Here is a 25,425-nt window from a genome sequence, read left to right as displayed (position 1 = left end):
TATGAAATGTGACAGAAAATAAAGTGATGTAACAAACGGATGGCGTGTGGTGACGTTTGTGATGTGATGACGTGTTCGTTGACCCGCAGCAGGAGGTGACGGGCGCTCTGTTTAAAGTCAAACCTGTAAAATAAACAGCTGCAGAGTCTCTAAACTGTGGTGATTTCAATTGTCAATACTCAGATTCAAAACATCTGTTGATCAGATAAAGTTTCAGAATACAATCGGTTTATTGATCAAAAGGATTTCACAAAAAAAAAAATACTTTATTTTGGTGCCTAAGAATCAAAAGAGTGCTGAAAAAGTATCACATACAAAACAGAGATTTCTGCTTAAAATTCAGTTTAAAATAAACAGTGTGATAATAAGAGGTGTAATAATGTTGTGCAAATATGGAATATGTTGAGTTATACACAAGGCAGCGGTGGAATATTTTCTACTCTATTACATCTCAGAGGCAAATATTGTACTTTTAACTCCGTTAACAGCTCAGATAACCCACCACTACAGATTCAGAGTCATTAATTTATTATCTTCATATATTATTATAGTGAGTCATTGTGACCTGTGAGCTCAGCGTCACTGTGAAGTTGTCTCTTGTCATGTTGCAGAGTCTGGGAGACTTTTTTTTGATGAATTAAACTCATCTGTGACTGAGAAATAAATGACTTCAGCTACTTCTCACCAAACTTTGTATTCATACTTCACAATAACACAATATAAGATATTGATCACAGGTAAATGTCCTGCAGGTACGGAAGTGTCAGCTTTAAAATGGAGCCCTAGTTCTGTGTGACGTCAGCAGATTGTTAACCGGTATGAACTGACTGTAATAAGTTACAATATGTTGTAATAATCGGTGTGTGGTCAGACGCGCTCAGATCATCAGGTTGGAGGTGTTTTGTTGCTGGGGAAGACTCCGCTCCTTCCTCACCTCCCTGCAGCCTCACCCTCCTCACAGAACTCTCAGGCAGCCAATCAGAAAAATCCCTCCACACGTCGCTAGGCAGGTGTGTGCGCCAGCAGCCAATCAGATGGGCCGGGCCAGGAACGGGCGCAGGGAGCTGAGACAGACCGAGTGACAGCGTCTGAGTCCCGGGAAGAACATCACGGAGCTTCCGTGAAGGAGAACCCTGCACCGCAGCCAAGATGCCGAACAAAACCAAGAAGGAGAAGGTGAGCAGGCGCTGCGGAACCGCCTCGTGAATCATGTTGGACTCTGATAGTTCTGACTGGCCGTGAAGCAACCGTTATTTCAGCTGATGGAGACTTTAGACGTTACATTTTATCGAGTAGCGGCTAGCTTACCTAGCAGGCTAACCTGCTAAGGCCCCGCTAGCAGAGGACGGCTCGGCTAACGGTTAGCTGCAGGGGAGCTAGTAGCTTTCAGACCAGTGGCTCTGGTGGTCTGCTCAGTATCAGCTGCTGGCTCACAGTGTTCAGTTTAACCGACACAGCAGCGGCCGTGTCCCGCTGCTGTAACGGGCCACCGAGGCGTCAGCTAGCTGCCAAGGAAAGCCGAGCTAACGGGCTGCTGCTGGAGGAGCTCCGGGGAGGAACCGCTGGCTGCTCCTTTAATTATTCATCCTGGAGAGAACAGGCTGGGCTCGGAGGTGAACCTGTGCTGGCTGTGACTCATCCGAGCCTGCCTGCCTTCATTAAACATGAAATATGTGATGCTAACCAGCTGGGAGCTGAGCAGGCTCCACCAGACTCCGTTCATTTTCCTGCTGATTTTATCATGTGAAACCATCTGATGACCGGAGCTGGACGTGTTTATGTAACGTCAGCTGAGCAGGTTGTGTGTTAATACACACACCTCTGAGGTGTGTGTGTGTGCGTGTGTGTGCGTGTGTGTGTGTGTGTGTGTGTGTGTGTGTGTGTGTGTGTGTGAGTGCTCACTTCACAGTCCTGATCATTATTCTCATTCATGACTGTAACACTGATCTTTTTTTCTCTCCAGGCAGTTTTAAGGTTTTTATTTCTGATTTTTATGATACAGACTGACTGACTGACCATGTGGTTTATTAAATGACTCCAAGATGACGTCTTCAGACGTCAGTCTCAGGTTCAGGTTGGTTCTTGTGGGAGAACAACAGAAACCTGATGAATGAAGGTTTCAGCTCCACTTTGTTTCTGTTTGGATCAAACTTTCATCAGCAGTCAGTTTTCTGAACAGTCATGCAATCAGGTTCCTGCATCCTTGTGCTGGTGGATGCTGGTGGATGTGTGTCTGTTGTCATGGAGATGGGTCTGTTAACATCACGTGAGACGAATATGCAGCTGTGGTCACATGACGTCAGGTGGACGTCATGACTCTGCTTTAGTTAAATACAGCCTGTGAGCTGAGACTGGAGTTGCACTTATTAGTCGATTCGTGGATTCATCAGTCAAGAATATAATTTAATCATCGTTTCAGTGTTTTTCTCAGTCAGAAAAACATTGTTGAATATGATGATTTGATGCGTCTTCTTGTTAGCGTTAGCTGTGAGCTGTAACATGTTTAGTGTTCAGACAGGCTCCATCAGTTGGAGCTGAACGAGCTGCCAGCAGCTCCTGTCTGCAGTGTTCTCATGGATGTGCAGACAGCTTCACTGGATCACTTGGATACTGAAGAAAACTTAAAACATGAACCATCTAAAGGGAGTTCTGAATGGCCTTTTTTCTGTGTATTTCTGGGTGGACATCAGAGATGGTGACATGTGATGAAGTGTCAGAGAGTGTTGGGCACACTGTTGAGGTTTGACTCAGATGTGACTCCCAGGAGGAGGTGGAGTTCAGGATGTGAGCTGCAGTAATCTGGTCTCTGCTGCAGCGCCACCTGCAGACAAACCACAGCAACTCTGAGGGTTAAATCTCAGCTGTCAGCTCGGCGATGAGAGCAGAGCTGAGTCACTTCATGCAACATGTTCAGTGTTTGATTCATTATTCATCTGCTGAGTGAAGCCTCAGATAACTCTGAGACGTTAATGCTGTTTATAAAACACATAATTTCTTGTCCGCTGGACAAAGTTCTGATCAGACTGATTGATTTATTGATTGATTCTTCTTTGATCAGATAGTTCCTAAGTTAAATCTTCTTTATCATGTTTGACCGTGTTTTATTTCATCTCATATTTCTTGTTCGGCTAAATGAGAAACTGAACTTTGATTTCTGTTAAATGAAATGAAAACAGATTATATTTGTTCAGTTATGGAATTGATAAAGTATTACTTTGGCAATAACAAGTATCAGATGATACCTACTAACATTTAGAGACGATTGATTACTTGATGAACATGTAACTACTTTTTATAATCGTTTGATTATTTGACATTTTGAAAAAAATCATCCAACTGATGGAGTTATATATGAATCAGGACTCCAGTGCTGTTTGTCTCTTTATTGATCGTTTCTTCCACTCGTCTCGTGTTTTAACAGGAAACAACCAAAGCTGCTAAAAGCAGCATGAAGAACAGCAACAGCAGCAGCAGCGCAGGAGGGAAAGATGCTGCAGCTGAAAACACAGAGGAGGTGAGTCTGTCACTGTACAGCACACATGATGCGTTCACTGTCACATGTTGTGTGTGAGTCTATCTAACTTTGAACCCTGTGTGTGTGTGTGTGTGTTCAGGCCCAGCAGCAGCAGCAGAGTGGCAGTAAGCGTCCCAGTAACAGCACTCCTCCTCCTACTCAGCTCAATAAGATCAAGTACTCTGGAGGTCCTCAGCTAGTGAAGAAGGAGCGCCGCCAGAGCTCGTCACGCTTCAGCCTCACCAAGAACAGAGAGCTGCAGAAGCTACCTGCACTCAAAGGTACCTGTCACAGGTGTATTACACACCTGCAGCTAGCTTAAAGTTGGCCTGTAGCTAGCTCAGCGTTAGCCTGCAGCATCTCTTCCAGTCTCTCCTACTGTGTGATGAAGATGATCAGCTGACTGCTTCCAGAGGAAACTTTGACCGCGTCGGACATGTTGTTTATTTTCTTTATCAGAGATCTTTTATTGACATGTTTGTGAAGAGGGCTCACTCTGGACAGATTCAACAAACTGAACTTTGTAACAAACTTCTTGCTGTCTATTATTTAACCCTAACCTACAGTAAGCCCTGTGACCTCTGACCTCTGCCCCCTGCAGACTCCCCCCTGATGGAGCGTGAGGAGCTGTTTGTCCAGAAGCTGCGTCAGTGCTGCGTCCTTTTCGACTTCGTCAGCGACCCGCTCAGCGACCTCAAGTACAAAGAGGTGAAGAGAGCCGGACTCAACGAGATGGTGGAGTACATCACACACAACAGTGACGTGGTGACAGAGTCCATCTACCCGGAGGCCGTCCTCATGGTGAGAAGACATGTCCTCCTCCCTTTATGTGGACAACAGCTGACTGAAACAAACATCTTTGTGTGTGTTAATACACAAAGCTCTGTGTGTGTGTGTGTGTGTGTGTGCGCGCGCGCGTGTGTGTGTGTGTTCCAGTTTTCAGTGAACTTGTTCCGGACTCTTCCTCCGTCCTCCAACCCGACTGGAGCTGAGTTTGATCCTGAGGAGGATGAACCAACGCTGGAGGCTGCCTGGCCTCACCTGCAGGTACACTGAGACTGTGTGTGTGTGTGTGTGTGTGTGTGTGTGTGTGTGTGTGTGTGTGTGTGTGTGTGTACTTCATGTTCTTCTAACACTGAGCTGAGACAGTCCGAGCTTCAGTGTGAATAATATACAGTGAACAGTCAACTGGTCAACGTCAACATCATGAGGAACTTCCTGACGTGCTGTGAAGGTCACACGTCACATGAGGCTACGGCATGCTGGGAAATAACAGCTGACAGAAATTCCTTGCAGAGAGGTGGAAAAACATTTTCACACAAAAATTAATTCATATGTTCCTGTGTTACTAAACGCAGGTAAACCAGTAGATGAGTCAGTGAAGTGTGGTAGTCCACAGAACAGTTCTGGAGCTTCACAGTAAAACAGAGTTGCAGCGTTCTGCTGAACAACTGAAGCAGCTGAGACTTGATTTAAAACAGAAACAACCACAGAAACATCAGATGTTTCCATCAGCTCGTCAGCTGTGATCACAGTCTGACCCCGGTGTGTCCTTGTGTGCATCCTCAGCTCGTGTACGAGTTCTTCCTCCGCTTCCTGGAGTCTCCAGACTTTCAGCCGAACGTCGCCAAAAAGTACATCGACCAGAAGTTTGTAATGTCGGTAAGATGAGATGATCTCAGAGGGTGATGTTGGAGCGCTCTGTTGTGTGATTGGAGCAGATGCTGACTTCCTGTTTGTGTTGAAGCTGCTGGAGCTGTTTGACAGTGAGGATCCCAGAGAGAGAGACTTTCTGAAGACCATCCTCCACCGGATCTACGGCAAGTTCCTCGGCCTCCGTGCCTACATCCGCCGCCAGATCAACAACATCTTCTACAGGTCAGAGTGGTGAAACAGGATGAACACGGCACTGATGTCTGTGAGTGACCAGTGTGTGACCTGACTGCTTCTGTTTTACAGATTCATCTACGAGACAGAACATCACAACGGCATCGCTGAGCTGCTGGAGATACTGGGGAGGTAACAGACACACACACACACACAGAACAGACGAGGCAGCCTTCTTTAGGATGGACACACAGGAAGTAGCTGTCATGTGTACTGAACAGATCAAACATGGTGACATAACAACATGGACAGTCAGTGAACATGAAGAGTGTGAATCCAGAAGGACGTTGGGCAGCTTCGGCTGTCAGGAGATCTACTTCCTGTGTGTCCGTCCTCATCAGAGCTCCCTCCTCTGTTGAGAAGCTGAGAGAGGATTTTTGAGGTTGGTTTCCTGATCTGAGTCGAGGCTCTGAGGACAGAAGGTGTCGGGTGTTTGTGACGTAGTTCTGTGTGAATGAAGCGAGCTGATGGTAACCAACAGCTCGGCTCTGTCTCCCCTTCAGCATCATCAACGGCTTCGCTCTGCCGCTGAAAGAAGAACACAAGATGTTTCTGATCAGAGTTCTGCTGCCGCTGCACAAAGTCAAGTCCCTGAGTGTCTACCACCCTCAGGTCAGACCAGCCTGTCTGTCTCTCTGACTGTCTCTCTGCCTGTCTGTCTCTCTAACTGTGTCTCTGCCTGTCTGTCTCTCTGCCTGTCTGTCTCTCTAACTGTGTCTCTCTGACTGTGACTCTGCCTGTCTGTCTCTCTGACTGTGTCTCTCTGCCTGACTGTCTCTCTGCCTGTCTGTCTCTCTGCCTGTCTGTCTCTCTAACTGTGTCTCTCTGCCTGTCTGTCTCTCTGACTGTGTCTCTCTGCCTGACTGTCTCTCTGCCTGTCTGTCTCTCTGCCTGTCTGTCTCTCTGACTGTGACTCTGCCTGTCTGTCTCTCTGCCTGTCTGTCTCTCTGACTGTCTCTCTGCCTGTCTGTCTCTCTAACTGTCTCTCTGCCTGTCTGTCTCTCTGACTGTCTCTCTGCCTGTCTGTCTCTCTAACTGTCTCTCTGCCTGTCTGTCTCTCTGACTGTCTCTCTGCCTGACTGTCTCTCTGCCTGTCTGTCTCTCTGCCTGTCTGTCTCTCTAACTGTGTCTCTCTGCCTGTCTGTCTCTCTGACTGTGTCTCTCTGCCTGTCTGTCTCTCTGACTGTGACTCTGCCTGTCTGTCTCTCTGCCTGTCTGTCTCTCTGACTGTCTCTCTGCCTGTCTGTCTCTCTAACTGTCTCTCTGCCTGTCTGTCTCTCTGACTGTCTCTCTGCCTGTCTGTCTCTCTAACTGTGTCTCTGCCTGTCTGTCTCTCTGACTGTCTCTCTGCCTGTCTGTCTCTCTAACTGTCTCTCTGCCTGTCTGTCTCTCTAACTGTCTCTCTGCCTGTCTGTCTCTCTAACTGTGTCTCTGCCTGTCTGTCTCTCTGACTGTCTCTCTGCCTGTCTGTCTCTCTGCCTGTCTGTCTCTCTGACTGTGTCTCTCTGCCTGTCTGTCTCTCTAACTGTGACTCTGCCTGTCTGTCTCTCTAACTGTGTCTCTCTGCCTGTCTGTCTCTCTAACTGTGACTCTGCCTGTCTGTCTCTCTAACTGTGTCTCTCTGCCTGTCTGTCTCTCTAACTGTGACTCTGCCTGTCTGTCTCTCTAACTGTGTCTCTCTGCCTGTCCCTCAGCTGGCGTACTGTGTGGTCCAGTTCCTGGAGAAGGACAGCAGTCTGACGGAGCCGGTGAGTCTGCAGACGTTCCTACTGTTTCCATGGCAACACTCAAAGTGTGCTGCTGCTGTTTTTTTCCATAGTAACGTAGAGACCTCAGGTGTGGTAGACTGACGTCCTGTGACCTCTGACCCTGCAGGTCATCATGGGGCTGCTGAAGTTCTGGCCGAAGACTCACAGTCCAAAGGAGGTGATGTTCCTGAACGAGCTGGAGGAGATCCTGGACGTCATCGAGCCCTCGGAGTTCGTCAAAGTCCAGGAGCCGCTCTTCAGACAGCTCGCCAAGTGTGTGTCCAGCCCACACTTCCAGGTAACAGAACCAGGAACCCAAAACATGAAGTGTTAATTAACTGACTTCATTTTAATTCTCTGAGGTAGTGATGAACCTAACGTGTGTGTGTGTGTGTGTGTGTGTGTGTGTGTGTGTGTGTGTGTAGGTGGCAGAGAGAGCTCTGTATTACTGGAACAACGAGTACATCATGAGTCTGATCAGTGACAACGCTGCCAAGATCCTCCCCATCATGTTTCCTGCCCTCTACAAGAACTCCAAGAGCCACTGGAACAAGTAACACACACACACACACACACACACACACACACACACACACACACACACACGGTGATGGAAACACTGATCCTGATCAATAACAGGATCAATAGTCTCCAGCAGAGCCGGAGACGGCAGCAGAGACACACCAATCATCAATCAGTTGGACTTGAGCACTTCCTGATGTTTTTTTCACAATAAAAGCATGCATGCAACAAAGGTGGTATGACCTTTAATGTGAAAAACCTGCCTGATATCCTGCTGACTGTCTCCATCAGGACGATCCACGGTCTGATCTACAACGCCCTGAAACTCTTCATGGAGATGAACCAGAAGCTGTTTGATGACTGCACGCAGCAGTACAAGGCTGAGAAACAAAAGTAACACACACACACACACACACACACACACACACACACACAGACATTCATTTATTTGTCATCTGTTTGTGATGTTTATAACAGCATCTGTGTGTTTGCAGAGAGAAGTATAAGCTGAAGGAGAGAGAGGAGATCTGGCACAAGATAGAAGAGTTGGCCAGACAGAATCCACAGGTACACACTCACCTGTCTGCTCACCTGTCTGCCTCACTAAAGCTAGCTAGCAAACATTAACTTTGCTTACAGTAGCTACCTAATGTTAATTTTTGTGTGCTAATTCTATGAAATGTTAATGTTGCTAAAGCTAGCTAGCTAACAGTAGCACATAGCCTCCTGTAGCCATTTTTACCTGACAACGACCTGACTGACACTGACAGAACACAGACACCAGGTGACACCAGGTGACACAAGCAGAGTGATTCTATTAGCTGACAAACGTTGTTGGCAGCTGAACCAACTGACACAGATAAACAAGACGTGATTAAATGACATCAGTGTAAAGTTCATAACGAGAAAAGAGACTTTTACTCCACACCTTTCTACAAACTGAACATGGATTATTTTTGTTTACATAAAAATGTGATCGATGTGATCATTGATTGGTCAATCATCCAACTTTACTATTAAAATTACATCAGTGCACTGAGACATAAGACTTTACTGGGAATAACCATGTATTTGTGATTGTTATTGTTGTTAAATCGGTTTTTTGTGTCCTTCTTTTGTTTCAGAGCAACAAGCTCCACCCCCTCCGCCCTGGACTCCACCCACAGGAAGAGGTCAGTTGTCTTAATTGTTAAAAAATTGTTAAAAAATATGTCTGTTGTTAATGTAAATGATGTTCATAAAGGGGCGTTGTCAAATAACAGTGAGCAGGTTGTTTTAAGAGTGTTACATCATCGATCTGCAGTATTACGTACTGTAACTGTATTTTAATCAATACCTGTACAGTGACAGTAGTACTGTGTGTTTACAGTACATGCTGTACAGTGACAGTAGTACTGTGTGTTTACAGTACATGCTGTACAGTGACAGTAGTACTGTGTGTTTACAGTACATGCTGTACAGTGACAGTAGTACTGTGTGTTTACAGTACATGCTGTACAGTGACAGTAGTACTCTGTGTGTTTACAGTACATGCTGTACAGTGACAGTAGTACTGTGTGTTTACAGTACATGCTGTACAGTGACAGTAGTACTCTGTGTGTTTACAGTACATGCTGTACAGTGACAGTAGTACTCTGTGTGTTTACAGTACATGCTGTACAGTGACAGTAGTACTCTGTGTGTTTACAGTACATGCTGTACAGTGACAGTAGTACTCTGTGTGTTTACAGTACATGCTGTACAGTGACAGTAGTACTCTGTGTGTTTACAGTACATGCTGTACAGTGACAGTAGTACTGTTGCTGTGTACTCGATGGAGACAGAGACTCCGACAGCTGAAGACATCCAGCTGCTGAAGAAGACTGTGGAGAGCGAGGCCTCTCAGGTACGGATTATTATTAATCGATCAATAAGTCAATCAGTAAGTCAGTGAATCAATGAATAAATCTTCCCCTCTGTCTCTCAGGGTCAGAAAGACCTGAAGAAAGACAAAGTCCTGATGAGGAGGAAGTCGGAGCTCCCTCAGGACGTCTACACCATCAAAGCTCTGGAGGCTCACAAGAGAGCCGAGGAGTACCTGACAGCCAATCAGGAGGCTCTCTGACCAGGGGAGGTGGTCCCTGCTGAGCTTGACTCCGCCCCCCTGCTGTCCGTCTCTCTGGGGAGGAAGTTGAAGGTGTAGTGGAGCGGCTGGTCTGGGGTCAGTTGGGGACGGAGCTAACGCTGCGTTCGACAACACACCGACCTTCTCACCTCTGACCCCTGGTGGCCGATAACAAGTAGGACACTGTGTACGTGCTGTCTCAACGTGTGTCAGCGGTCATGTGATGATGACATCATCTGCTTCATGTTGCACTAACACCTCCAACACCTCCCTCTCCAAACATCTGCTGCTGTTTGACTGAAGGTCCCTGAATGCATCGCCAACAGGACTCGTCCACTGCAGGAACGTAACGAGCTGTTAATTAATGCCTGTTGAGGCTCTGCAGCCTCCATCCAAACAAACGATGATGCAGCTGCTCTCTGACGGCTAAAACAGAAACACGTCGTCTGTCTCACAGGTGTCTCACTGTGTACACCTGTCCTGCGTAAAGAGACTTCTGTCCAAACTAGACCTAGTCAGAGACCTGAACCAGACTTGGTCCTGACAATTGACAGTCATGCAGATTATGTTCAGCTCTTCTATAACCAGCGTTAAAGTACAGCAGCGTCGTCTGACTGTGTTCAGCTTCCTGTTTTGTTCGCTCTCTGCTGAGTCAGCAGCTGCTTTGGACTAATTAGCCTCCAGCTCTCGCGCTATCGTCACTGTCGTCAGCTTCAATTTCCTGCTCAGCACTCCTCCTCGACCTCGATTCACTTGTTTTTGAACCTTTCGTTTGACCTCTGCTACATATTCTGTCATCACAGTTTGAGGTTAGCTCGTAGCTAATCATGCATGACATTTCCACAACGCGCCTGAACGTGACAGCGTATCCGTCTGAAACTGAATATTACAGGAAAGATAAAACTTAACGATGAATTACATTTCAGCTGAAGCATTCTAACCCAAATTCTGCATATTTTCATAATATTATGAATATTATATTACTGAAAGTCCCATCGCTGGTTATTACTCATTACTTATTTAAACTATATTATTACTAGAAACAGTTTGTTTATAACACAGACGTGTGTTTGGAAGCACAGTGACGTTGAGGCCGTGTTGGTATTTCCAGAATAATCTCACCTTCTCTGTCTTCAGCGCTGCGTTCTGTCAGAGACTGCTTCCTCGTTTGTCTTCTTCTCCATGATGAAAATCTGAAACGTTCTTGTGGAAACACAAAGCAGAACGTAGAACCTTCAGAGTTCTTCAGGTTCTGTGTTCTGTAAAGCTCTCAGCTCCTTAAGTTCCTGCAGCAGAGGAGACCACCTCGCGTCTGTCCTGTGACACCTGAACACAGCACAGAGGAGTTCCCTGACTGACAGCAGCTTCACTCCAGAGCCCCACCCCCTCCACCTGACATGACCAATCACCTGTCAGCATGGACCTGTGGTGGACGATGATGATGGTGATGAAGATGATGATGATGATGATGATGATGATGATGATGATGGCGAGGAGACACAGTGAATGTAGACGTCCAATCAGCATCCAGCAAAAGCAGAAGAAGAGTTTGATTCCAACGTGATGAACTTCCTGTTTGCTTGTTTTATTTTAATGACTGTTGTCATGACACCATCACGTCTAAACCAATGAGAGAAGAGATGCATGAAAACACTCGAAGAACAGAAACGTCTGAATGTTCGTCTGTACAAGATGCAGCCACTCATCAGGTCAAAGGTCAAACACAGTGACACATTCAGGAGTTGTGGGAATTCTCCAAACTCTAAAGGAGATTCTGAACAGAATATTTCAGTGTCAATCACTTCAGTAAACAAACAAACGATCCATCGATCAATCGACTGGAGCATCAACACACCACGTGGCGTGTGTTTGATTTTCTGAATCATTCCAGTTAAAGTGTTTCATTGTTTTCACTCCTCAGACTCTCTGAGTCTCTGCTGCTTCACTTCCTGCGTCTCCCTTCAGTTTAAAGCTGTATACAGCTGAAGGCTTTTATTGTGAAGCAGCCACAGGAAATGAGTTGTGTCACAGACATCAAAGCTGCTGTTTTAACTTCATCTACACATTTTATTTTATGAAACCGCGGAGAGCAGACAGGAAGTGAGACACGAGGACGCTGCTGCACTTTAGTTTTTAGGATCCCAAATATTTCCCACCGTTTATCCAATCAGCAGGTTTCTGATGTCCCGACTGCTGAATCTGAAACATCACACTGGTCCTGTGGTCACTTCCTGTCCCTCAGAGCAGAGCTGTGATTGGCTGACACATGAAGGTAGCAGCTCAGGCGTTCACACACAGGTTACCAAACAGACCCAGTGCATCAGAACGTTCAGCTGCTGAACCAAACCTCATTCAAATTTATCAAGATTTTACTGCTCAGCCTCCAATTTGTTACAGGATCATTAATGTCATGAGACAGGAAGCTGAAATAAATTCAGATTATAATAAACACAAATGGAGATCTTAGGTTTTGTCCTGCCAAAATAAAAGTGAAGACGTTGAGCAGGTTAAAAACATCAGGTGATTGTTTTTAAGTCAGAGTTCAGTCTCCTGGTGATGTCATAGTTTTAACAGCAGGAAACTTGAAATTAAAATCAACAAATTTAAAACTAATGGTATCAGAAAACCAGCCAGACTAAAATCAGATGTTTTCATGTTGCACATCGTCTCTGCGCTTCTTCCTGTCTGCTCCGCTCCCTGCAGACTCAGACTCCCATGATCCTCTGCTGTCTCACTTCTGTGATCTGTGTCACATTTTGTGCCATGAAGACTTTAAACAAAGACAAATATTAACGTCACAGCTGCAGAATTCATCTGTGACAAGAAAACCTCAGATTAATAAGTTTCATTACAAACAGGACGACAGATCTTTGTCAGGAGACATTAATTGAAATCAAAGAGCAACATCTTCGTCGTCGTTGTTGAAGTGCAGTTCTTCTGATAGAAGCATTAAAAAAGTCAAAAAGCATTTTCCACATAAACACAAAAATGTGAAGTCAGTTTCTGTTTCAGTGACAGAAAACTGTCAGTAATGTAAAAGTTGATCTTTGTGACGTGAAGACTAACCAGCTGATTAATTCTGATTCATATTCAACACTCAGTCAAAATGTTCCATGTGAGCGTTGCTCTCCATCTGTTCGTGTTTCTGTTCTAACTAATGAAGCCTGTCGTTAACATGTAACCGTCCAACCTGCCGCTGCTTCACTAACCTCGTTAGCAATATTGTTTAAAGCTGAGAAACGCTGCAGAGAGCTGCTGCACGGCAGCGAGCGCAGAAACAATCCTCCTTATAGGAACAAGATGTATGAAAGGAGAAGCTGTTGAGGACGTCTGCCTGCAGTGATTGTTGTGCTGTATATTGTCATGACCACGCCCATGTCAGACCACGCCCCCTTTTGTTATCGTTCCGTTCCCCTCAGCTGGTCTCTGTTGCACGTGGTTAACTCGCCGTCCTGTGATTCACTGTCAACCAATGACCATTCCAATGGTGGGATAGCCCCGCCCACTTCTGTCACCGCTAGACAAAATGGCCACCAAGATTGAACTCCTCCAGACAGATGAAACTGAATGTTGTGTGTTCTGTGTGTGACGGACACGTGAAGTAGAGTCTGAACCAAACCCAGTTAACTTTTCTATGAATTTTAAAGCAACACAAATCTCCAGATAATAACATATATAATATACATTTATATTAAAGTCTGACGAGCTCCGACAGAACGAGGAGGGTCTTTTTGTCCGGCGGCGACTCGACGTCGACACGTTAGTGACAGAACAGGAAACACGGCGGCGAGTCTCCACTCGGGTCCCGACACTAAAACCTGAAAGCTGCTTCCCGTCATCCTGTACATGTTGTACTTTAATTAGGTCGAGCATTACATGGTATGAAAGTCAATTTTGTACAGATGTTCATGTATGTACAGAACAAATCAAAAGAAATAAAGTGGACATGTTTGACAATCAGTGTCTGCTTCACACACACACACACACACACACACACACGAATAACAGTTAAATAATTAAATCAATAAAAACATCAACTTATCTATAAAAGGCTTTAAGGTGGAATGTGACTTTATCTTACATCAACTTTACACTGAAAATCCAAACAGGAAGTTCTCATCAGTTTCCTTCCACAGAAGAAGACGGCGGCTTTGTTTTTAATTAATGATTCAATATTGGCATTATTGATTAATCATTTGATAAAATAGTGACAAATAATTTAAAGCTTCAGATCAATAACAGAAAACAGGAGCAGAGTACGGCATCACACGAGGGTCAAAAAGATTCAGTTTGTAAAATATTGAATTATGTTGTGAAGCAGAATCAATGTTTTCATGAACATCTGAGCTGATTCAAACTCAACACTCAAGTTTCACAACTGAGCTGCAGAGAATTCATCTTCTGCTTTAAGAGACAAATCAGGATAAAAAAGTTCTTTAGTTTGTTTTGAATCTGAGAAGTTAAAACTCGTCTCCAGATTCTCTCCATGTCAACAGACAACAAACAACTTCTTTACACCTTGATGCTGCTTTTCTGTTCAAATCAACAATAAAAATCATCACAATGAAAATTTGGTTGTTACAACAAAAAAAAAGATCAAACACTTGATGTGAGAATGAGATTTAAACCACCCGGCTGCTCCGGACGTCAGAACTCATCTGGACTCATTCAGAAACACTGCTGACGTGTTTTGGACGGTTTGAGGAGAATGAAGCGTTCTGAGTCAGCTCTCATTCTTAGTGATGAACACATGTTGTGATTATTCTCTCTGTCAACTGTAATGAATGTTTACAGCCTGTCGGAGGTCCAGAGTCCAGCTGAGCCAGAGGAGGTTTAATCTCTCGGAACCAGAACCCGTTGATGAAGTGAAGAGAACCTGTCGACACTGAAGGTAACAGCAAGAGACTGAACACTGAATCATTACATGAAGCTTTTAACTTAAGTCTGAACTAAAGTATGATGTCTTCTCAAATCTAATGATTAAATTTATTCCATTTAAAGCCGATTCTGATATTTGTTAAATTAAGGATCTTAAAACGTGACTCAGAATCATCGTGTTGAACCCGTCAGCTGGTTCCGATCAATCATCTGACGGGTTTTAAAACATTTATTTAGCCGCAGAATTATGATTCTGTTCCTGTTGTGTAGCAGTTTGTTTATTATCTGTTATCTCCACATTTAAAGAGATGAATAATCTTATTTATTGACCTAAAAGTCTCAACAGACGGAGAATAAAGTCACCTGAGAGACGAAACTGAGGGATCATCAGTTCACGCAGCTTCAGGTGATTTTTAATGAAACTAAATTAAACAGGTGTGATTCACTCGTTCATCAGTCGACTCTCAGGTCACCTTCCTCCCATCATCACTGACCCTCTGTCAGTGTCCCTGAAGGAGCCGTGGTGTGTTCAGGGTCTGTTGTTGTTGGTAGTATGTGAAGTGATCAGGTTCTACTGTAGTTGTTGGTGGTGGTGGTGCGTTCAGGGTCCGTTGATGTTGCTCCTTCGTCCGAGGCGTAGTGCCGGTGCGCTCTGCCTGCTCTGCAGCGTGTTCTGGACCATGTCCTTCCACTGGTCGTCAGAGATCTCTTGAGCCCACGACGGCACGCCGAGAGACGGTAACGCCACGGCCGCCATTGTCCTCTTCACCAGCTCCACGTGGTCTGCAGGGAGTCAGGAAGTGACGTCAGTAGACAGGAAGTACTTCAGAAAAGGTTAACAGTATATTTATGTTTTTATAATATTGTAAACATTTATCACAACAGTGCGTCAGAGACGCTACGGCAGCCTGTAAAGGACATTCTGAGTCTGACCTGCATCCATCGGGATGGAGGCTCGACTCCTCTGAGCTGCCGCTCCTTCAGGGTCCTCCTCCTCGTCGCTGTCAGGGGGAGGAGCTTCAGGGAGGTGCAGACCCATCACCTGCACACAGACAGACAGCTGAGAAACAGACAGACAGCTGAGGGACAGACAGGTGTGCGAGTAAGCAGTTGCCGGGCAGATCTCACCTCAATCCTTTGCTGCACCTGCTGCAGCTGCTCGTTGTGGGAGGCGGCGTTGTCCTCCCCCTCCTCCCCCGCCTGCTCCGGCTCCTGGTTCAGAGGCTGGTAGTAATATCCTCCACTGTTTTCCTCCTCCTCCTCCTCCTCCTCCTCCTCTCCGTCCAGCTCCATCTCTCCCCCTTCCCCCTCCCCCCCTCCTTCCCCCCCATTCCACACTGGCAGCAGACCTCCCTCCCCCGGACGCTCGTCCTCCCCCAACTCGTCCTCAGAGTTCGGTAAGACTCTCTCCGGTCCCATCGCCGAGCTCCACACTTCCATCCACAGACTGACCTGGAGGGAGGAGAGAGGGGGGAGAGAGGGGGAGAGGGGGAGACAGAGGGAGGAAAGGGGGAGAGAGAAAAATAGTAATGAAATGTCTTTCCTTCCCGTTGATCTTCTGAAATGTTTCAGCGTCTAAAAATATCAAGTTTTTTCTTCTCCAGCTGATTGATCGGTTCACTGATTATTGATTACAGTTATCTGTCAGCTGTCAGCGAGCTGTTCAGTTTTCAACTCTTCAATAAAACTTTTCCTTCATAAAGAGGCGGATCGAAATCAGTCTGATCAGAAGAACTGCGGATCGACGCTGCAGCTGTAAAATCAATGAACAGAAACAGAAACAGCTGCTGAAGTGAAGAAGAAAACCAACATGGAGGATGTTTTGATTCTTTAAGCTAACTACTAAAGCGAGGAGCTGCGTTAGCGTCAGTGTTTCCTGTGGCTTAAGCCAGGCAGTCTGCAGGTTGTCGGTTCTATTCCCGCTGTGATGAACTGGGCTCCCAGTAGGTACATGATGATGGAGAACACCTGGAGCGGCTAACAGCTAATGAAGCTAACAGCTGGATGCTTCTGACTGACTCGTTTTCTCTCGCATTAAAACTCTTCTTCTTCTTCTTCTTCTTCTTCTGCTGCTGCTACTACTGCGTGTTGATTAATGGCCAACAGAAGAAGAAGACCAGATCCTCCAGGTGAGGTGTTCAGTGTCTTACCTGTCCGTCCGTCTGTCTGTGTGCCTCTCTGCTCGGAGCTGTTAGCCGCTGCTAGCTGCAGCTGCTCATCAGACACTTCCGGATACGTAACGACGCAGCAACAAAACTGACGCAAAACTGTTTTGTTTTTTGTTTTGTTTTTTTTTTAAATATCGAACTTTATTTATAACAGAAACAACACGAGATCACAAAAACTACAAAAAAAATAGAAAATAGAATAATTATAACAAAAATAACATTTAAACTGAGGAACAAATACATAAATTAACACAAATAAATTAATGAACTCGTTTTTACTCTCAAAACCTTGTTGATCAACAACAGAACTGGATTCAAACGGAACCGGTTGTTCTTCTCAGTAACCTGAACGTCCTTCTGGCTCCAGAACCTGCAGCTGAGATCCATCTTAAATTTCAGCTGTGAGTCTCATTTTGTTTGACAGAAGCTTCAACACTGAGGTGGACAGAAACCTACTGCCACAGATCAATACTTGCTGTTCGACACTCATCGGCTGCTGGAGCGCAAACTGGGTCATCGGAACCCTAAACCATCCGTTCGAGATCGTCCCGCAGTCGGATGAAGATGGTGCTCTTATTGTGAAAATCCGGACCGGAAACCGTGCCGATGATTTGTCGGTATTATCAGGACGACACGAGCTGATCGATCAGCAGCTTCTGATCAATAATCAATAATCACATCATCGATCAGCAGTTTGACTTAAAGTCGATTTAATCTTTTTTAAACTGTGACGTCACACAAAGAGAAGGATTAAAGAGAGGCTCAGTGGGGTGTGACGTAACAACTGCACAGATCATCTATAGGTGACGAGGCTCACTCTGAGACTCAGAATCAGAATCTCTTTACTTGACCCGCAGACAGAGAACTGCAGCCGAACAGCACAAATATAACAATAAACAATATAATAAAAAGGTAAGAAATAGAAAGAAACTCATGATCCTTCACACTGTGAACTGTGTGGCAGCGCGTTGTCATTAAATAATGAATATGGGTTTTAAAAATTGTCCAGTTAGTGCAAAAAAAATGAGAAATTAGTTGAGTGTAAAGTTTTTATTACACAGTGAGTCTGCTGGTTCTACAGTCTGATCAGACCGCTCCCTCACACACCTGGACCTGCGGTACCTCCCCCTCACACACCTGGACCTGCGGTACCTCCCCCTCACACACCTGGACCTGCGGTACCTCCCCCTCACACACCTGGACCTGCGGTACCTCCCCCTCACACACCTGGACCTGCGGTACCTCCCCCTCACACACCTGGACCTGCGGTACCTCCCCCTCACACACCTGGACCTGCGGTACCTCCCCCTCACACACCTGGACCTGCGGTACCTCTCCCTCACACACCTGGACCTGCGGTACCTCCCCCTCACACACCTGGACCTGCGGTACCTCCCCCTCACACACCCGGATCAATAACTTCCTGTGCTCCTCAGTGACACACAAACATTAAAAAATAAGTGCAAAGATGAATAAATGTTAAACTGGCAGCTCGATGTTTTGTTCCTTAATGACAAACAATCATTAATTATTTAGATCAGTTTTATGATTCATTTAAATGTGGCAGGTTTCAGTTCTAAAAATGTGTTTTTATAAACATGTATATATGATAAATGATGATAATGTATAAGAATGTAGTGATTATTTTATGTCTGATGTTAATCAGGTAAATTATTTACATTTTGTACTCAGTTTAATGTCTCTGTAGATATTTGTCTGCTGCTAACAAACGTTTTATTGTGTCTCTATTGTTTTGATTATTATTATCATTGGACAAGTGGAGGAAATATAAACGTTTATCATTGTTAGGGTTATTGTGGTCATGATCAGCTGACAGGCCCGCTGTCTGTGTTTGGTCCCAGTTTTCCGCTCAGAGTGAGCCCTCCCTGCTGTCTCCGCTCTCTCTGGTTCTCATAGTAACGGTCACCTGCAGAAACACACCGGGACTCACGGAGATCACAGACCGACACACAGACCTCCTGTCCGGCTGCGGGACACCGACTCCCCGCTCCGCCGCTCCGCTGTTGATCAAACCCGATCAATCGATACCGGGATCGATCGGCTCGCATGTTGGCTGCGGTGGATCAGAACCGGCGCGTGGCCTGCGGCGGGATCAGAGGCACCGGAGCAGAGAATGATGACATCAGCGTGTGAGAGTCCCGATCCTCCGCGCGTGAGCTGATCGAACATTTATCAGGTTAATTGATCTCCTCACTGCAGCACCAATCAGAACGGAGCTCTGATCGATCAGTTGATTATTGTGATCAGCTGATCGGGTCCAGCTCATCGATAGGCCTTCATTAGACTCACAGATTATTGATCAGCTCTGTTCTCTTTACTTCAGCATGTTAATTAATCACTTGTGGGAGGAGCTTGTTGATTATTGAGATGACGTTTGTGTTTTTATGATCTTACATCTGACATCATCTGTTTAATACACAGAATGTTAATCAATACAAGGATCGATACACACGCTCAGTTTAACATGTGATCAGTTACAAGTTTAGTTTGAAGAATTTTATAATTATTAACACATTAATGTCGTTTTTATTTTAATATCTGAAATGATAAAGTTTTCTTTAGTCAAAACTGAACAAAAGGCATCATGGGAGATGTAGTTTATAAACAGCTGACAGACTGATGGTTGATTAACCAGTAACACAACAGCACCAGACTCCCTTAACAAATGTGTCAGTTTAGTGAGTTGTTGAGTTGGAGACACTTTATAAACTCTGTGAAACTCTGTCTCTGACTCATTCTGCATTATTTGGACCTTCTTGTTCATTCAGCAAATGTTCTACATGAACTTCTTTCTGTCTTTCAGTAGAAACATGATGTTTTCAGGTGTGAACTGTCCCCTTGAAATCAGATTACTCAGGATGTTGACTACAGAATCCAGGTGTACAGAGACAGGAAGTGATGTCAGGACTCTGGCTTCTCATGGCACCATCTAACAGGAGGTCGGATCCATGTGTTCTTATTTGATCTGACCCAGTGTCTCCTCCAGGTGTTCCAGTGGTTCCAGCTCAGTCCAGGATGCTGCCAGCCTCCATCCAGATCACGGGGGAGCTGCTGTCTGCGGCCGAGGTCCAGGACATCTGTGAGAGTCTGAAGGAGGACAGCGTCCGGCTGCTGTCCGTCCGCGGCTGTCAGCTCTCTGACCGCGACTTCGGACGCGTCTGCCGCAGCGTCGCAGAGTCGCGCTCGCTCGCTCAGCTCAACCTGAACCTGGGCGTCGTCTCCAGCATCAGCCGGACTCGACACCTGGCCGACGCCCTGAAGACCAACCGCTCCCTGCAGACCCTGTTGTGAGTACACACCTGACAGCTCTGCCAGCTGATTGGCTGTTTAACAAGTGCAGACAGACCAACATACTCTGACCCCCCCTCCAGTCTCCATGGCAGCCCGTTGTTGGACGCCGGCCTGGTGACCCTCAACACCGCCCTGTCGACCCACCCGACGCTGGTCTGCCTGGACCTGGGGGACTGCATGCTGGGAGACGAGGCGCTGGGTCTGATCTGTGGGATGCTGCCGCCAGACGGAGCAAAGTCAGGTGAGACGGTGACATCAGCACCAGGACTGTCGGCACGGAGACCACCTGCTGACGCCCTGATGGCTCTCCTGGGGCACCATACCAAACACCTGTCACACCTGCAGCACCTCACACTGCAGCCTGAGGGCTGGTGTCTCTGTTGACCAATCAGAACAGAGCTCCAGACCACCAACACGAGCTGTAGCAGCAGGTGGACCGTCTCCTGAGACGTCGTTATTTCAGGCTCAGATAACCTGAATTCATCCGCTGGCTGATTTAACTCTTCAGTGTCTCATCACTTTCACTGTGATGACCAGCTGAGCTCGTTACACTTCATCTGCAGTGTTAATATATAAACTACTCAGTACTGCAACTCTGTGCTGTGTCGTCCTGACCCGGTCCGTCTGTCTCCAGGTCTGAGGGAGCTCACGCTGAGCGCCAACCCAGGAATCAGCTCCAAAGGATGGGCTCGCCTCGCCATCGCTGTGGCCCACAGCTCCCAGCTCCGCGTGCTCAACCTGGACTACAACCCGCTGGGTACAAGTACTACTAACACCCTAATGACCCTGCCACTACATGTTCTGGTTCTGGTTCTTAGCGTTCTGTCTCTAAGTGTTCTGGTTCTGTCTCCAGGTGATCAGATTGCAGGGATGTTGGCAGTTGCGGTGGCATCCAGCAGAACCCTAGAGGTGCTGGACCTGGAGGGAACTGGACTGACCAACCAATCAGCACAGGTCGACCAATCACACGGCTCCATTTCTCTAATTCTTCTTCTTCTTCTTCTTCCTCGTCTCCTTCTTCCTCCTCTGTCTGTTTCTCCTCTTCTTCTTCCAATGTCATTCTTCTTCTTTTCACTGGTGGTACTGAAGGATTGTGGGTCAGAACTGTCAGAATATGCTCACTGCTCAGTGTCATGGAGCAGTTTGTCCAGCAGGAGGCGACACTGACCTGATGTTATGCAGCTGACCTGATGGTTCTGCTCCGGTTCTTAAGGATCTGATGTGTTTGTTATAATGTTCAACAGTGTTCGCTCATTAAATCATTTGTTCTCCAGGTTTTAACATCGTGTTCCTGTTGTTCAGTTTCACACATCAGATTTTAAAGATTGTTCTGTGTGAATGAACCCGATCAGCTGAATGTTTGTGTCTTTAAAGATGTGGATCACTGTGAGTGTCACAGCGGAGCAGCAGAACCGACCGGACAGTAACATGTTGACATGAACTTATCTGTGGTACCTTTCTGCTGTAATCTGATTACAGTTAAGTGAGAGAGTCTGTTTTGAGGGAGGTTTTACATTCAATAGATACATTCAGGCTCCGTCCACACGGGCGAAAAAACAATCTTTTTTTTTCTGTCTTCCTCGTCATTGTTTTAAGAATATTTGCGTCCAGACGGATCCACTGAAAACAACCGAAAACACTGTAGTTCATATTCCAGCCTATAGGTGCCACTTGACATTCAGAGAAGAAGACACAGAGCATGCACGAAAAGCTTTCGCTCTGTATTTCAGTTGTCCAAAATCCTTTTTGCTCAGCGTAGCGGCAGAGGAGCAGAATATTTTGCCCTAGTAACCCTGATAGCATGTTGTCCGCCGCCACTGTTGTTGTTGTGAGACGTTGCGGGGTTCAGAGGTCGAGGGGTGGAGCGATGGCATCATCGTTTTGGAAAGTATGCGGGTTTGCTGTCCACATGAAAACGGGAGGGCTGCGTTTTCAGATTTCTCCACCCTGAGATCCGTTTTAAAAAAGTGCGTTTTCAGGATCCGATGCAATACACGTGCGTTTTCGCAAAAGAGCGTTTTCGTCTGGACGGCCCCTCAGTTACTTTACAGTCATATTATGTGATTGATTTCAGGCTTTAGCACATTTTAAATGATCTTATTTTACCAACAACATGACAGAAAAATCACTGATACCAATAATCAGAAAGATGCTGAATATCAACCCAAATAAACCAACTTTTTTCTGGTGTCGTCATCAGACATGACGGGCCTGACTCTTATAATCTGTAACGATATGCAGACGATACTCTGATCTTTCTCCTCTCTAGATGACAAAACGTGTCAGTATGTTAAATGAATTATTTTATCATCTTTCTACCGGGCCGGATGTTTGGAGTGGTCTTGGACTTTGGTGCTGATGTTGAAGCAGTCACATTAAATCAGTTTCAGCATCAGCTGTTTATCTTACAAATTATTTAATTTAATCATTGATTTTCAGCCCTCGTTTCATTTTCACACATGAGAGTTCAAGTCTCAAGTTTGATCTCATGTTTGAATGACTCTGTTCCTGCAGGTGTTCCTGGACATGGTGGAGAACTACCCGACCAGTCTGCGGGTTCTGGTTCTGGCAGAGAACGACATCAGTCCGGAGCTGCAGCAGCAGATCTGTGACCTGCTGTCTGAAGGGGAGGACGACGACGACCGCGAGGCTCCGCCCCTACAGCCCGGCCTCGCCTCCAGCAGCGCCCTGCTGCCAATCAGAGACAAGTACCAGCCAATCAGAGACAAGTACCAGCCCCCCGCCTGGCTCCCCCACAGCAGTAAGGGCTGAACCCTCCCCCCTCCTCACCCCTCTGTCCCCCCACACTGTCCCACTCTTTACTGGTCCCTCAGAGACACCAGTCTGGTCCAAAACCAGTACAGGACTAGGTTTACTCTCCCAGTTGTCATGCTGGTTCTACTGGTACTGTTTATCCTACTGGCTCCACTGTACAGGAGCCCGGGCTGGTTCCACTGGCCCAGTTTACTCTACTGGTTTGATAGATCCAGCTTGTTATACTGGTTCCACTGGTCTCATTAACCATACTGGTATCAGTATTTTGATTTTAGCTGGACTAATGGTGTGTTCATATCAGCCTGGTTCTGTCCCAGTGGGGTCCAGTATTACTCTGGTTCTGTGGTGTTAGGTGTCTTTAGTGACAGTAGGGGGTTCTGTGTTCTGTATCATAGAAGTCTACGTGTGAATCTGACTACACTGGTTTTATCTAATCCCAGTTAATAATCAATAATCTGTACTCTCACTCCTAATAATTAATATTTAAAAGAATATATGTATTGAAGATCTGCTCTTCTTCTGTGGCTCCTCTGTGAGTCCACACAGCTCTGTGGTCTGAAGTTCTGGTCCTGGTTCTGGTCTTGGTTCTGGACCCAGCAGCATTTAAAACAGACAGATGAGGTGAAATCTACAGTGGCCCTGAAGTACAAAACATACAAGCACCACAAATCAGAAAACACAATGATAGAACGTAACGTCCCATTTCTACCAACACCGTATTGGACCGGTGCTGATTGATGCCGTTCACGTGTTTTATTAGAACCTCCTGTCGCACAGCCTGAAAGCTAAATGCTAATATGCTAGTTAGTCAAACTAGCTTCAATTAATTCCTGATGGCATTATGTTTTTTTATGGGCTTGAGTTCAGTCTTGGAAGTTATTGAACAGAAGAAATAAAGCGAACAAGGTCAGCTAGCAAGGTTGTTAGCTTAGCTTGATCACCAGTTAGCAGTCTGTGGAGCACTTTGTAGGCTAACACGCTACAGTAGCTTCCTCCATTTTTGAGACGAAGTGCTGTGAATGAAAACAGAGGAAACACTGAAACTTCTGGTTCTACGTGTTCCGTCGATGTTCTGTAAGTCATGTATATATTCAGACATTTTACAGATCAGACTTTAGATTGATTTCCCTTCAAGGAACAATTCAACATTTGGTAAAATCTTCCTTTGTGAGAATCTGTAGTCCACTAAGTCTGCATGCTCAACATGAAGCTACAATAGCAGCTGCTTAGCTTAACTTAGCTTAGCATAAAGACTGGAAACAGAGGGAAACAGCTAGCATGGCCTGAACTGAAGCCAGTGAATGTCAGGTGAAAGGAGATCAATCTAAAACCTGATGGATGATGTGGAGACAGGAAGTGATGTCACAGATTTTATTGACGGTGTGAAACGTGCAGACTTGGCGGTCTGCTCCTTTAATCTGCTGTGGAGCTCTAAACGTCTCGTTCTTTAATCCTACAGACTCCGGCCCCCAGATGGTCTTGCTGACATCAGGTGTAGGTGAGAGCTTATTGGCTGAGACTGAGATGTGACCCCACCCACAAACACACAAACACACAAACAACCACTTCCTGTGAAACTGTTTCACTTTCTTTAGTTTTTTTGTTGGTTTGTTTGGTTTGTTTCTCTGCACTGCACTTCTCTGGGTTGTCAGATCACCTGATCACTTGCAGCCAATCACATGCTCTGCATGGTTTGATGTAGCACCTGTACATAGACTAGAACAGGTGAGTGGCGGCACAAAACCTTAACACACCAAGTGACTTTAGGACCAGTGTTTGTTCAGTGTGGTTCTGATGAATGTACGTTCTGTTTGTTCTGCTGCTCTGATGTCACAATAATTAAACTGTTTACAGCTTCGTAAGAACCGAGTCCAAATCTTCATTCACCGTCAAGGAGCTAACAATGCTAACGATGCTAGCTGAAGATCAATATGAGCGTCTGAGATGATTCACAGCTCATCTTTAACTTCAAACCTCCTGAAGGCTGAATTTATTATCTGAGAGCACAAATTCAATAACTGGATCAGATTCATGTTTGTTGACGTTTACACAGCAAAACATTTTTCAACAGGCTGAATTTGAAAATGTTCATTAATCTGACAGACATGAGAGGAAGGTGAGGCTCACCTGTCGCTGGCTGTTAGCTTGAGATGAGCTAATCAAACATGACTAACTGGATTTGGCTCTTTGCCTCGTAGGTGCTGAATATGAAATATGTGACGTTGTGAAAACATAATATGTTTGACTGCAGAGTAGCTTTAGCTTTAGCAGCTAGCTTTATCCATTACTATATATTACAGTCAAGTATGTCTTCTGTTTACGCTTCACTTTATTATATAAGAACAGAACTGTTCAGCAGCATCATAACATCTATAAAAATAGAAATACATCTGCAGAGAAACAGCTTCCAGACAGCAGAGAGACCTGAACCAACAGTTGTTGTTCAGTGAATGAATGAATAAGTAAACTGTTAAAGTGCAGCGACTGGATGAATAAATCATTTTGTGCTGAACATCC

General features: G+C 45.6%; 3 protein-coding genes and 1 long non-coding RNA gene across 8 annotated transcripts; 2 read left to right on the top strand and 2 right to left on the bottom strand.

The window, feature by feature from the left end:
* Window positions 1–219: 219 nt before the first annotated feature.
* On the bottom strand, window positions 220–1,779 carry LOC119033306. Its single transcript, XR_005079223.1, has 2 exons — window positions 1,309–1,779; window positions 220–1,133 (listed from the first exon to the last, which is right to left on the bottom strand). It is a non-coding gene; the product is annotated as an uncharacterized LOC119033306 (long non-coding RNA).
* Window positions 1,039–13,431, top strand: ppp2r5d (protein phosphatase 2, regulatory subunit B', delta). Its single transcript, XM_037123165.1, has 17 exons — window positions 1,039–1,176; window positions 3,422–3,514; window positions 3,615–3,795; window positions 4,116–4,315; window positions 4,451–4,561; window positions 5,084–5,176; window positions 5,262–5,392; window positions 5,474–5,533; window positions 5,905–6,013; window positions 7,096–7,149; window positions 7,277–7,447; window positions 7,575–7,702; window positions 7,963–8,064; window positions 8,166–8,238; window positions 8,796–8,843; window positions 9,443–9,556; window positions 9,638–13,431. The coding sequence occupies exons 1-17, from the start codon at window positions 1,150–1,152 to the stop codon at window positions 9,773–9,775; spliced, it is 1,833 nt and encodes a 610-aa protein (XP_036979060.1). The 5' UTR covers window positions 1,039–1,149; the 3' UTR covers window positions 9,776–13,431.
* Window positions 13,432–14,009: 578 nt separating this feature from the next.
* Window positions 14,010–17,372, bottom strand: mea1 (male-enhanced antigen 1). Of its 3 annotated transcripts, none has more exons than XM_037123201.1 (4): window positions 17,101–17,372; window positions 15,782–16,105; window positions 15,587–15,695; window positions 14,010–15,436 (listed from the first exon to the last, which is right to left on the bottom strand). In XM_037123201.1, the coding sequence occupies exons 1-4, from the start codon at window positions 17,206–17,208 to the stop codon at window positions 15,255–15,257; spliced, it is 723 nt and encodes a 240-aa protein (XP_036979096.1). In that variant the 5' UTR covers window positions 17,209–17,372; the 3' UTR covers window positions 14,010–15,254. The 3 variants fall into 3 exon arrangements, with proteins under 3 accessions (XP_036979096.1, XP_036979097.1, XP_036979098.1); XM_037123202.1 differs by having other exon boundaries at window positions 17,110–17,372; XM_037123203.1 differs by lacking the exon at window positions 17,101–17,372 and adding an exon at window positions 16,804–16,922.
* On the top strand, window positions 16,153–24,770 carry lrrc73 (leucine rich repeat containing 73). 3 transcript variants are annotated; one of them, XM_037123192.1, is made up of 9 exons: window positions 17,599–17,733; window positions 17,883–17,969; window positions 18,684–19,018; window positions 19,829–20,129; window positions 20,214–20,374; window positions 20,768–20,890; window positions 20,987–21,087; window positions 22,648–22,894; window positions 24,368–24,770. In XM_037123192.1, the coding sequence occupies exons 4-9, from the start codon at window positions 19,858–19,860 to the stop codon at window positions 24,436–24,438; spliced, it is 975 nt and encodes a 324-aa protein (XP_036979087.1). In that variant the 5' UTR covers window positions 17,599–17,733; window positions 17,883–17,969; window positions 18,684–19,018; window positions 19,829–19,857; the 3' UTR covers window positions 24,439–24,770. The 3 variants fall into 3 exon arrangements, with proteins under 3 accessions (XP_036979086.1, XP_036979087.1, XP_036979088.1); XM_037123191.1 differs by lacking the exons at window positions 17,599–17,733; window positions 17,883–17,969 and adding an exon at window positions 16,153–16,782; XM_037123193.1 differs by lacking the exons at window positions 17,599–17,733; window positions 17,883–17,969; window positions 18,684–19,018 and having other exon boundaries at window positions 19,832–20,129; window positions 20,768–20,896.
* Window positions 24,771–25,425: the final 655 nt, after the last annotated feature.

This window comes from Acanthopagrus latus, chromosome 15 (assembly GCF_904848185.1).
Source record: "Acanthopagrus latus isolate v.2019 chromosome 15, fAcaLat1.1, whole genome shotgun sequence".
Classification (NCBI taxonomy): domain Eukaryota; kingdom Metazoa; phylum Chordata; class Actinopteri; order Spariformes; family Sparidae; genus Acanthopagrus; species Acanthopagrus latus.
The sequence above is the reverse complement of the archived record's forward strand: the minus strand, read 5'-3'. Positions and strand labels throughout refer to the sequence as shown.